The sequence below is a fragment of the Macrobrachium rosenbergii genome, chromosome 51 (genome assembly GCF_040412425.1).
Source record: "Macrobrachium rosenbergii isolate ZJJX-2024 chromosome 51, ASM4041242v1, whole genome shotgun sequence".
Classification (NCBI taxonomy): domain Eukaryota; kingdom Metazoa; phylum Arthropoda; class Malacostraca; order Decapoda; family Palaemonidae; genus Macrobrachium; species Macrobrachium rosenbergii.
In genome coordinates, this window is record NC_089791.1 from 47,961,477 (window position 1) to 47,975,432 (window position 13,956).

Sequence of the window (13,956 nt, forward strand, 5' to 3'; positions counted from 1 at the left end):
TTCCAGGTCCAGTGAATTTCCAGTGGTCCCATAACTGCTGTCCATCCGCCGGCCTCGGCAACAAGTCCAGGCTTCTCTTTTGTGTTCCCAGATTTCATCTTCCAGGGCCAGTGAACTTCCAGTGACCCCTCAAACCACTGTCCGTCCGCCAGCCTTGGCCACAAATCCAGTCTTCTCTTTTTTGTTCCCAGTTTCCATCTTCCAGGGCCAGTGAACTTCCAGCAGCCCCCCAACCGCTGTCCATCTGCCGGCCTCAGCCACAGGTCCAGGCTTCTCTTTTGTGCTCCAAGCTTCTGTCTTCCAGGGCCAGTGAACTTCCAATGGCCCCCAACGGCTGTTCATCCGCTGACCTTGGCAACGAGTCTGGGCTTCTCTTTTGCGCTCACAGCTTCCATCTTCCAGGGCCAGTGAACTTCAAGTGGCCCCCCAACCGCTCTCCACCCACCAGCCTTGGCCTCAAGTCCAGGCTTCTTTTTTGCGCTCCTAGATTCCATCTTCTATGTGAAGTGAACTTCCAGTGGCCCCCCAACTGCTGTCTATCTGCCAGCCTTGGACACAAGTCTGGGCTTCTCTTTTACACTCCCAGCTTCAATCTACCAGGTCCAGTGAACCTCCAGTGGCCCCCCCAACCGCTGTCCATCTACCTGCCTCGGCTGCAAGTCCGGGCTTCTCTTTTGTGCTCCCAACTTCCATTTTCCTAGGCCAGAGAACTTCCAGCAGGCCCCCAACTGCTGTCCATCCGCCGGCCTTGGCCACGAGTCCGGGCTTCTCTTTTGCACTCCCAGCGTCCATCTTCCTGGGCCAGTGAACTTACAGCAGCCCCCCAACCGTTGTACATCCTTCAGCATCGACTATGAGTCCAGGCTTCTCTTTTGTGCTCCCAGCTTCCATCTTCCAGGGCCCGTGAACTTCGAGCAGCCCCCAACTGCAGTCCATCCTCCGGCCTCGGCCACAAGTCCGTGCTTCTCTTCTGCACTCCCAGCTTCCGTCTTCCAGGGCCAGTGAACTTCCAGCAGCCCCCCAACCGCTGTCCATCTCCCACCTCAACCACAAGTCCTTTGTTCATCACATCCAGACTCTACTCCCAAAAAGGAAAATTATTAGATCAACAACTGCCTGCTCTCTCTCTCTCTTGGGTCATAATACTATTATTTGACTTCACGGCACATAAATAATATTCAATATATTACATCAAGAGTGGATAGGTTCGAATTCTGACATTTCAAGATTGAAATTACTCGTAATCATTTTAAAAAAATCACTAATGGCTTTGCACACAAGTTTAAAAGAAAACTATAAACTCTGATTTGATTGATGGACCAAATGAGTGCCAGTGAAGGGTCTCAAGAAGTAAATAATGAAACTAATATACCAGGTCAGTGCCCTCAGTCTATAATGAACTACTACCTCGGGGACAGTAATATATACTTCCCAAAAACTGCTGCCCTAGGAAGTGCGGAAGTACCAGTGTCCTAGAATTCGGTTACCTCTTGTTCCAAAGACACAGGAATCCTAACTTGTTGAGGTGTATAGGATACCTCAATGAGAACAAAGGGCCCCTAATACTGGATTTGCCTCAGCTGTTACTCCTGTAGGACGCCAGTAAACGAAATAGTCATTCTTGTGCTCTGTTTTGTGCTAAAATTATTACACGTCTTGGGGTATGGAGTTTGCAAGCCCATATTCAGTGTCCATGTTGCACACTGACATTATACACATGCACACACACACACACACACACACACACACACACACATATATATATATATATATATATATATATATATATATATATATATATTACATAATAAGACCATGTTATAGTTTATTCGATATTTGTTGCTTAATCTGTATTTGTGAATATATAAGTCATCATGTATAACTGACAAAACGTGTGTATATATATATATATATATATATATATATATATATATATATATATATATATAGAGGAAGAGAGAGAGAGAGAGAGAGAGAGAGAGAGAGAGAGAGAGAGAGAGAGAGAGAATGTTTCACTGAATTCAGGGCTGTCATTCATATACTCTGTGTTCTAACTTACCCACCTACTTTGAAAGGTCATCACTACTACTACTTCGACTTGTTAGAAAGGTAACCTTGCCCTCTTACCTTTCAGTGTCATATATTTCTATTACAACTCTTGCAATAAACCGAACCTTCGTCGTAGCAAAGGCGTTGTACTGGTTTCTTCCAGATAGGAATTTTTACTAGATCGATCACAAAGCATTGTTGCGCATAAGAAATTCCTGGAGTCCTTCACGGTCCAGCTTACTTGAGTCTTGACTGCAAAATCTTGGAAATTTATTTTCCGCCTAAATGACGACTTCACGTCAAATGTTTGTGCATGGCTATACCATCGACAAGAGTGACAAAGATTTTAATAATTCTTATCATCTTTTATCTGTTATCTTCTATCTGAATTCCACAATGGAAAGTATATAGTGTAATTATGCAAAGAATGCTTAATGTTTCTAATTGCAAACTGTAATTAAATGGAAATATTACGTTAACTGTCATTGTTTTTCGCTTGCAAACACTTTATTATTATATCAGTTCAGTTTATAGGAGTTTCATCGTACTGCCTCATGGTACAAGACTATATTTAGACACCAAAATGATTATTAATTAAAACTGTAAAGTAAGACAGTAAATGCCAAGGAGTTCGCATTACTGTAATCCAAAAATCTCTGTCCACCTATCCACAAGGAAAGTTTGATCGCCTGCAAGATAACGAAAAGTGGAATATATTCCCGCTATAAATTAAAATAAGAAAATGAACGCCTTCGGTTGCCTAGTGGCAAATGTGAATGTCATTGATTTCCGTTCGGAGCCAAATGAAGCCTGTTATTTACTGAAAATGAAACAAACGTTAGGACAAGTTTACTGTGCAGGTAAATCAAACCAAAATATCAACTTAAACGTAGGCAACACAGATGATAATGACTATAGCTTATCATTCTTATTTTTAAAAATTATCAACCGCAGTTATCCGTGCACTCACTGCAATACTGCCAGCCACTTGCACGTTATTCACAGAATACCAACCTACGACAACCGAACATACCATGGGATGATTTTAATCGCCTCGGCCTTTTAACGAGATTCAGTCGTGAAAAAAAGGTACGTATGGTATGAATGAAAGGAGAGCTAGTTGATTTAACCCGAGAAAAATACTTCCGTTGGGTTGGCAACAGTCGATACCATCCGAGGTTTGGAGACGAAATGTAGGTACTCCTCGCGTCCGCTTTCGGTTTTACCGAGTGGCGAGATCTCGGTGACAGTGTTCGCATTCATGCAGTCAGAGAAAGAATCTAGACTGGTTGCCATGTGCTCTGCTTCTAACTATCGTTCATGATCACGGGCGGCAAGCTACTCGCATTGTAATATTCATCGTTATTGGGTGAATCCAGTCGGCTATTGCTGATCAAGTGCATTGGATGCGTGCTTGTCGTGCAAACAGATAAACGACTCACGTAAGTTACTGAGACTGAAAACAGAAGTTGTCACCTTGAACACGGCCATTGGCTTGAGAGCTGAATGTTCTAAGGAAAATTTTGATTGACTAATGTGTATCAAGAAGTTAACAGCTTGTATGCTCAAGGTATTCCGTGACAATCCGTGCCCCAATACTTTAGTAAGGATGCAACGCAATATTAGACGGTCGTGTACCTCAAGTTATGAATGTGGTCATATGTGGGAGGAAACGGAGTTCCAGTGAATAGCTTCCAACGAACGGACTACGCTCGATCAACGACAGGTACTGTGCTGGGTATGAACTCTATGAAGGTGACGTGCTTTCAAAGTAAGGTATTTTGTAAAGTCTCTCTCTCTCTCTCTCTCTCTCCTCACATGTAATTTTCCGTTACCCGCCTCCCGATGACTCATTTCCTCGGTGTTTGGCTCCCAGCCCTCCACCCACCCGGTAATTAGACCTTGGCGACAAAGTATTTTTTTTGTTCTGAGAAATCGTCCGATATCGGTTGCCTATTTTTTTTTTTAAATGTCATTATTGTCTTCGTAAATGATAACGCCGGTTTAACTTTTAGTGAAGTAACGACGGCGACTTTAGTCCGTTATATTATCGCACGTTACACCAGTATTTTTTTCTTTTTTTGTACTTTACAGATAACAAGGGTAAATTCTTCACATTCATTTACATAGTTGCTTGTGATATTGTTACTTATATTGTTACTGTATGACGTAGTTGAAGCATAATTTTTAATACATTTCTTCTCAGTTGGGATGAATAGCAGTCGTAAGTTAATCGACTATCAATAACAAAGTATGTAGGGCCGCATTGCTCACCTGAGCCACTAGTTGCAATTTGCAAAGGTGATGAAGACCTTTCCTTCACAGTTTCTAGGTAATATTTTAGACCCATATTGCGGCTTCATCATGGCCCCTGTTGATATGGTTTGAACAGAATTAAATCTACAAGACATGAGGTTGGATATTTATTCAAAAAAGCATCAGCCCTGTTTCTCTTGAGAACATATTTTAAAAGATGTTTCCAACATACTTTCGTAATGTTTTAGACCAAATGTCCCCTTTCCCGGCCCCAGGGAACCTTGGCTTCAGCATGAGTCAACACTACGTGACGAAGCTTCCGTGAAAGTTTTATCTGGAGAAGAATTTTAAATGGACGCACCGTATTTTCACTATTTGTTAATTATCTCCCCTTGGAAGGGACGGTTGCTCTCCATATGACCAAACGAACATCCCTTTATCGCATGATTCTTTCCAGAAAGTTTAGTCTGAATTGATCTGGTAGATGAGAAAAGAGTCAGGAGTAGGAAAAGTTTGTGCAGAGACATGCTACAGATTCAGAGTTATATATATATATATATATATATATATATATAATATATATATATATATATATGTATATATATATATATATATATATATATATATATATATATATATATATATATATATATATATAATGTGTGTGTGTGTGCTTTTCTCATAGGTTGTTGGTTCCTAAAGCTGTTAGCCCATTAGTTCTCAGCAAGCCCTTTGATGAGGTTGTCAGTCCTGTGTCTCTCCTCACCCTAGTTATTACCCAATACATTTGACTTCCCACTTGGTACACAATTTCCTGCTTGTCAGTAAGAAACAATGGTAATTATATTATATATATGTGTGTGTGTAGGCGCAAGTTTTGTAAAGCCAATGGTTTAGCAATCACCGGCTAAATAGAAAGCGGAAAGCTCTATGCACTTTCACCTAGTGCACACAAAGTTTCCTCGACATAAAACCGACTCCTTTTTGAGCATTTCTGCCCCTCTGTACATGAGCCTATTAATATGATCTCTCCTCTCCTTTTCGTGCTCGGTTGCAAAGAACTTCTGATTTTAAAAACAGGGCCGTTATTCCCACTTTCCCTTGTTCTGGCGCTGCTGCAGATCCTCCCACTGCTTCGCGTGGGGTGGGGTTAGTGCCGTCAGTGTACCTCACACAGTGCACTGTAGGCACTACTTAAGGTTCTTTGTAGCTTCCCTTCGGTCCCTAGCTGCAACCCCCATCATTCCTATTGCTATACCTCCGTTCATATTTTCTTCTCTCTTACTTTCCGCCCATCCTAACAATTGATTCATAGTGCAACTGCAAGGTTTTCCTCCTGTTACACCTTTCACACCTTTTTACTGTAAATTTCCGTTCCAGCGCTGAATAATCTCATAGGTCCCAGCGCTTGGCCTTTGGCCTAAATTCTTAATTCTGTCTGCCCATCTCTTATGCATGAAGTCTCGGGTATTTTCATTCAGCCTCTTCTACCTTCCTTTTCAAACTCGCTGAAGTTAAATTTCTTTCATCTTGGGACTGGGGAGGTGATGACACTGAGGAAGGTGAAATGAAGTGAAGCTGTGAAAAATGAGTAAGAGAGAGGTCCAAGTCATGCACAAAGTCCATTGCTTTGATACTACCATCATGCATGACAGCAGCTTGCGGAAGGTTGAGCATTTCTTGACCATGAGCTGGAAATGCCGAGACTGCACGTGGATTTGAAGAATGGCATCTTGATGTTCAGTGACAAATGCAAAAACATTACTTGTCATGTAGTGACTGATAGGCTTATTTTCTGTATATTTTGGCAAAAGATGAAGATAACTTGAATATACAGTATACAGTGTGATTAGTGCTACAATAGTATGATATCTACCATCCATTTTCTACATTTGACCCCTCAGGGGCTAGTCCTCGTAGGGGGGTAGTGCCGTCAGTGCACCTCATGCGGTGCACTGTAGGCATTATTTAAGGTTCTTTGCAGCGTCCTTCGGCCCCTAGCTGCAACCTCTTTATTTCCTTTTACTGTACCTCCTTTCATATTCTCTTTCTTCCATCTTACTTTCCACCACCTCCTAACAATTCTTTCATAGTGCAACTGCGAGGTTTTCGTCCTGTCACATCTTTCAAACCTTTTACTGTCAATTTCCGTTTCAGCGCTGAATAACCTCTTAGGTCCCAGTGCTTGGCCTTTGGCCAAAATTCTATACTCAATTCAATTCAGTTCAACTCAGGGTCTAGTACTAAACACGGCGAAACAGTGTAGGTTAGTCACTGTTTCGCCGTGTTTAGTACTAGCCCATGGGGGTCAAATAGTTTTGTATATAGTTTGAGGAAGTAATTGCCGTAAGCCCTAATTGGGTTGTTTGGTAGCAGGATTAATCCTGGTTTGGTGGGTAGCATCCTAATTTTTGGTAGGTCGCGAATAGCTCGGTAGATATCTTACTATAGTAGCACCGTTTGATCCTTATTGAAATGTATACATATTACAAGTAATTACTTGACTGCTTAGTGCTATAGGTTTCTTTGTTAAGACTTTTTATACAAAGACTTCCACAGTCTCGAGATACCTGGGGATAAGTCCTAATTTGTAGAACAATAATACCATAGGAATTAAATAATTTTTACTTTTCATATTCCAGTGAAAAATCTAGCGGTCTAAAATAGCTTTCATTGCTGAATTATGAATATATATACGTTCATACACCATTCCGTGCAATATTATATATATATATATATATATATATATATATATATATATATATATATATATATATATATATATATATATATATATAATTTCTATTTACCTCGAGAATCAAGAAATTTATATTATATATATATATATATATATATATATATATATATATATATATATATATATATATATATATATAATATATTAATGTGTGTGTGTATAATATTATATATATATATATATAATTATATATATATATATATATATATATATATATATATATATATATATATATATATATATAATGCATAAGGTCCCTGTTCCCTGCCAGATTTGTAATGATGTTTTCCTTACTTCCAGACAGAAATGGCACATGACAATGTTGAAGAAGCTTCAGAAATTTCTGAAGAAAGAAGGAGACAGAACACCTACATGGAAAAACTATTTTCTGCCGATGTACAAGATGCTTCTCCATCCACTGGGGCTATTGTCTGCCAAGGACCCGTGGAGATTGGAAGGGTGGCTATTTCTACCATAAATGAGAAATTCCCTGATAGCATTACTTCACGGCACGGCCGGAGGAATAGAAATGGGGAAATTGCAACAAACAATATTGTGATTCATTATGAGTCTAACCATTCTAAGGAGAGCAATGCTATCACAGAAGACGGTTCACAGAATATACCAGCTAATGATGATTCTGGAGTCTGTAGTAATAATACTGGCCTTCAAGACAAGTGTGCTGGACCACATGATGCACTGAGTCTTAATCTCCATGAAGAATGTGTTGCATGTATTGACCCACAAGACGTAGATTCTGATGAACTTTCCAGGCTGTCTTTGGAAACACAAAGAACTAATGATGATAGTGATGGATCAATGTTGCATGATGAAGAATGCACAGTGTATCCTGAAGCACCCGAATTAACCTTGGATATGCAGAGTATTGACCATTTTGAAGGATATGCATTATATTTTGATAAACAAAATATTGATCCTCTTGTAAATCAGAATAGTGATCTTGGCAGAGTGTCGTTAGCATCTTTTGAAACACCGAATACTCAACCAAGTAGGGAGTCTGCAGCATCCTTTTGTATGCAGAACAATAATTACTACGAGGGTTCTTTGGCATGTGAGGATACACAAAGCATTTATTCTCTTGATATCAATAGCTCTGATGAGATACCCACTGTGTATCCTGTAGAAGAAGTATCTGACTCATCTTACACACTGACTACTGGACTTGAACAAAAAGAAATATCTGTTTACAGTAAGCACACTTTAAAGTGTCCAGACGAATTGGTATCTGAGGATGCAAAATATTATGACCACAGCCAAGAACTGAAAATTCAACATACTGACGAAGAAACTGTTGCAGTGGAAGATCTTACAGCTTCTCATGATCTACAGATGGTTGGCTCTGATGAAGACCTTGAAGTATCTGTTCCCATTGGCTCCGTGTTTTGTGTAGAAACCGGAATATCAGACACTTCCAACTTCAGCTCAGATAAAGATTGTAGAGTACAATTTTACTCTCAAAATACTTATCCTAATGAAGTATTTGTAACATCTTCAGATGAGCCCCACGCTTTACCAGTCAGAGACTTACTTATGAGAAGCAGTCACAAACCTACAGTTGCTACCAAGTACCCATTTTTCATGGTAAAGAAAAGCAAGACACCAATGGCAAAAGTCAAACCTTGGGTCCGAAGTAAGAAAATTGATTATCCAGTTGAAGAAGTCTCTCTCCAAAAAGTTTTGGACTTTTATTTTCTACTTATGGGAAGTTATCCCCTCATTAAGCTTTTATCTGGAGATTATCTCACATCCTGTCCACAAAAACAGTTCACATCATATAAATCATCTTTATCACTACTGTGTGCAAACCCTGAAAATTTTTCTGCTGAAAGAGGTAGACCTAACTTTTCGATGCTAAACAATGACGGTTGTGAGCACTGTCCTACGTTGACTATTGCTGATGGAATCCAGTTAGCGCACCTGTTTATACAAGATATGAAACAGAATGTTGATATGAATTTAAGTCAGATTTTTAAGAAAGTTCATGATCATCATTTTTATTTAAGCCAAAGGAGTAGTAGTCCTGTGAAATGTAACAGTATTCATAGCACTCAAATTTCAAGTGAGATTACTTTTGAAAAACCCCTGTTCAAGGGAAAAATAATCCCAGAAACCGATGAAGAGACTGATGTGACTGCTACCAATTGCTCATCGTCTCTTACTGAATCAAGTGTTGGTTCTTTATCAAAGCCATTTCTTGGTAGACAGCAGGTGATTAGTTCACCAGAACTGATGATTAATGAAACTGATAAGAGGGAGTCTCTTGAAAAATCATTGTTGTCTTTGCACAGCAGAGAAGGCACATGCGATCACTCGAGAAATGACATTGATGTCCCTCCTTGCCATAAGAGAGATAATATGGTTGAGTATGATGAGTGTTCAGGTGAAGCTACGTCCGAGAAACCGCTGTATTATGAAAAAGGAGTCCCAGGAACTAATGAGGAACTTGAAAATTTGACTGAAGAACATCTTCCATCATCTGTTATCGAAGCAAAACCGGCTGATACTCCAAAACCACTTTTTGTGAAGCACCCAACAACTCTGTCAGTTAATGTGATAACCAGTGAAACTGCCAAGAGAGAGCCACTTGAGAAGTCATCAGACAAGAACAACACTTGTACAGTCTTAAGTAAGGGACTTGATGTGGACGGACACGAAGATTGCCACAAAAGGACCCGTGCAGATGATGATTTGCATGGGCAGAAATTTTCTGTAGTCTCAGACAACCCAACATGCTTGTATAACCATGATGGAGAAATTTTTACCCTTAAGAAGAAGCAGTATATTAAGACCTACATCCCACATTCTGGAAAAGTAGTACATGTCAACATCAACCGAAAGGAAATGTTTGGTTCTAAAATTGGATGCCAGGTCCTCTGGGATAACCAAACTCCAGTTCCACTTTTTGAAGTTGACGATGGCTGCAAGGTTAAATTTGATGCCATTTTCTTGGCAGAAAATAATTCGTTTCAAGCCCTTGTTGTCTGGAAAAACATGAAACCAAGTCATGTCACAGAACCATCAAACAGAAGTTATACTTTAATTAGTACAAAGAAAGTCGTTTTCAAGAAACTTTTTACTAGGAGTGGTAAAAAATATGCACAGGTTTATTTGGAAGGCACAAAGCTCTTGGCTGAGATATTGAGAGGTGCTGTGTTTGTAGATGGCAAACGTAGTGACTATGCAGATCTTTTTTCCTCATCAGAGACCATTTTTTGTAAAATATCAAAATTATTATCAGGCCGACAAGGAGGTTATTATATATATGTCTGCTCTTGCCTATGGTCTGGCACCATGCCACCAGAAGCTGAGATGCCAGTATCTTTTAAAATGGGAGAAATTTACAGAATGACAGATAATACATTTGTTTCAGATCCAATCCCCCTTCGCCTGTACTGTGATATAAATGGCTTTCTTAGGGGAACAGCAGAAGATTGTAAGCTAGAACTTAAAGTAGGAAATAACCCTTTTAGTATACCTTTATCTATAGAAGACCTGCATTTTGGTAATTGTAAGGTCACGATTGCTCATGACCCTGATAATTTACCTGTGAAAGCCCATGTTTTGCAAGTTTCAGATTCTCAGTGGCATGTTTTATTATCACAGATGTCTGAGAATATTGTACCAAACGAAACTGTCAGCTCATTTAAAAAACCAGGGCCTGAATTAACAGGTGCAGAAGAAGAGAGTTTTGTTTGTGATGAGCAGCTGGAAGATCACGTACAGAAAAGAACCTTTTCTGAAATGTCATTAGTTGAAGATATTGAGGCCAGTTATAGGCTGTCACCTTCCAAACATAAAGCTCAAGTTTCTCCAGAACCAATGTCAGCAGAAGAACCCTCTGGAGAATGTGGGCAGAAGTCTACAAAAACTATATATGCCTTTTTACAGACATTAGTTACTGGATCAGAAATCATGTCACCTACAGAACTTGACGTTGATTCTAAGCAGAAGAAAGAAACGAAGCATGAGATTAGTACTACGAATGCAAGAAAAGTTACTGGATCAGAAATCATGTCATCTACAGAACTTGATGTTGATTCTAAGCAGAAGAAAGAAACGAAGCATGAGATTAGTACTACGAATTCAAGAAATGAGGGAAAAATGAAAAGTGGAAAGGACATGGTTACCACGAAAGAGCAGAGAGGTCACTGCAGAAAGAATCAGGCATCTGCTCGTTTCGTTAATCCGAAGTTCTTAGGAGATGCTACTGGGTCTCTGACTAGTGTTGTGGGTGATTTTGGAATACTGGCGGTGAGTAATAAGCAGCTTAGTGGTCAAGCTCTGGCAATTTTTCACAAAAATGTGACTTACGTAAATCGATGGCCATTGTACAAAGATGTTCTGTTTTGTGAACAACTTGAAAATTTACCATCCAAAGTCTGGCATTGTTCCCTGAGACAGAGTCGAGGACGTATTGGAGGTTTGGATGTGGATTACGAGGCAACGCTGGCCTGGCAGGGTTTCAAACCAACGATGGAGGATATTCATTACTTCGCAAACTTGCCCAGCGATAATCCCTTCTGGTATAGTAACTCTTATCGAATTGATGGTGATCTTGAAACCCTTGTTTTCTACAATGGAATTTACAACGAGAACCATTCACAAAAAGATTCGCCTCGTCGTTTGTCGCTCAGAGAAGATGAATATATCACGGAAGACTTGGCAGATTATGCTAACTTGTTTCCTACGATAATATCGGACTGCGAGGTAGAGATTGTCGATGTAAGTGCTTGAAAAATGTTTCAGGTAGTGGGTTATTGAAGGTATTATCGTTGATTACAGATATAAATGAAAGGTTTTCAGATTTGAAATACTAGTACTTATTTTCAATGCAATTTGAAAAGGAAATTCGAGTTCTGTGTACAGAAAAATTGCACACCTAGTTTCTGCAAAGAAAACGAATTAAAAGATTAGAATTTTTGTAGTGTATAGACTAAGCACATTATGTAAACTGATTTTTTTTTATTGAAATGATAAGAGTTATTGTAAGTGGTGTTGACAGTGACAAGTGGCACTTATTATTCCAGGTGATAACAGGTAATATAATTATTGTTATTGCATTTTCACCCTGTAGGCACCAAAAGTGACTTCACTGTACACAAGAGCTTTTCAGCAAAGGCCAGAGTTCGACTTTGGTGTAAAGGAACTATTCCAGTCTCCTGCTTCATCCAGTGATGGAGTATGCCTAAGCTTCATCAGTACCTGGGAGTTGTTCAGCCTAGGTTTCCTACAGCGTCTCCCGCTAGTTTGACGGGGAAAAAATATCAAAGCATTTACCTTATAAAAACACGTCAGATAACAGGTGATTTGGTTTAATTTTGCCATTTGAAGTTAAATAACTAGCAGTTTGTTTTGTATTTCAAGAACAATATATTTAGTCATTTTCATCACTGAAAAGAGACAATTTGCTCTTGAATAAAAAAAAAAAGTAATTTGTAATTTCATATTTTACACAATTAAAGAATATTCTAGCTCTAGTTTTGGTCTGGGAAGAATAAATGTTGGTCGTCTTTTTAACTGTTATTTTCATTTCCACGTGTGACTACTTTAGTTAATAACAGGCATTACGGTAAATATTTATAAAACAAGGTATTTTCAGACTTCTCTGAACTGCCACCTTTGTAACTACGATATTTTTGGGCTACAAATATGATTTAGTTCCTAGTTCTTACAACTGATGCAAAGGAAAATGGTGTAAGTAATTCAGGAGTATGTTGCACAACTTCCTACAATGTGATTTATAAGTAAACAAAAGAATGTTCAACGAGTCGAATTCCTGAGCCAGGAGTTGGAAAGAATACTCTTACAATACAGGGACATTTTTCCACGAACAATACGGTAACCTCCACGTTCACTCTTTTCAGCATTGTTTCCAACGAACAGATAAGATGAAATTCCTGAACTTAATTGTTTATTTGATGGAACTGGATAAAAGATATGATCATGTGTAATTGCCTTATCAGGGGATAGCGACAAAAACTAGACGCATTATATATACACTCATATAATATACTGTATATATGATTTAAATTGCAGTACCAAACTGTTGGTGTATGTATATACATAATAAACAGAATGAATAAACTTGGAAACTTTACCAGAAAGGTTCACCAGAACAAGAAATTGATCGAAGAAAAATGAAACCGCTATTGTCATATTGTTATTTATAGAGGTATGGCGATAATACCTCATGGTATAACGACCTTAAATCTGAATGTGTGTAAGTAGAAGCACGTACGTATTATTATATATATATATATATATATATATATATATATATATATAGAGAGAGAGAGAGAGAGAGAAATCGAGTAAAGTCAAGTAAGCTGCCCTCTAAGGAGGAAAGGCTCTGAAATTCAAGACATCAGTCTTAGGAACTGAAATGTATCGAGCGTGAATCGCCTAGTACAGCTATCTAAGCCAGTAACCATATAGTTGTGGAAGTCTTTTAACTATCCATATAGACAGACATATAATACTATTTTTCTTGGATTTCTCGCTGTATTACTTAGCTCTGTGTGTGCGTGTGCTAAGACATTACAACTATCTCTAATTTCCCGTATAATTTTTGTCCACTAGTGCTGAAACCTGCAAGTATGAACAAACCTTCTAGATTGACAATTGCTCTCTATTAATGATGTGAGTCTGTTCAAGTTAAGTGTTTTCCCTTCTTGTAGTCCGCAAATGCCTCCTTATTTAGATCACATATGATATCAACTATTCGAATGTTATCAAGATAAAGGTTTTATTATTCTTTAGATCTTGAAAACTGACCTGATTATTATTATTAATATTATAAACTAAACCTAAAAATAGCAATTAGCTAGGACAGTAGGCTTACACAGACGTGAGAATGGCATTATGTAACTAAA

The 13,956-nt window shown here is 38.7% G+C and overlaps 1 protein-coding gene across 2 annotated transcripts; it reads left to right on the top strand.

Annotated features, from left to right (window-relative positions):
- Nucleotides 1–3,203: 3,203 nt before the first annotated feature.
- Nucleotides 3,204–12,601, top strand: LOC136833377 (uncharacterized). 2 transcript variants are annotated; one of them, XM_067095432.1, is made up of 3 exons: nucleotides 3,204–3,775; nucleotides 7,364–11,806; nucleotides 12,159–12,601. In XM_067095432.1, exons 2-3 carry the CDS (start codon nucleotides 7,370–7,372, stop codon nucleotides 12,333–12,335), a joined length of 4,614 nt encoding a protein of 1,537 aa, XP_066951533.1. In that variant the 5' UTR covers nucleotides 3,204–3,775; nucleotides 7,364–7,369; the 3' UTR covers nucleotides 12,336–12,601. The 2 variants fall into 2 exon arrangements, with proteins under 2 accessions (XP_066951533.1, XP_066951534.1); XM_067095433.1 differs by lacking the exon at nucleotides 3,204–3,775 and having other exon boundaries at nucleotides 7,336–11,806.
- The last annotated feature ends 1,355 nt before the right edge of the window (nucleotides 12,602–13,956 follow it).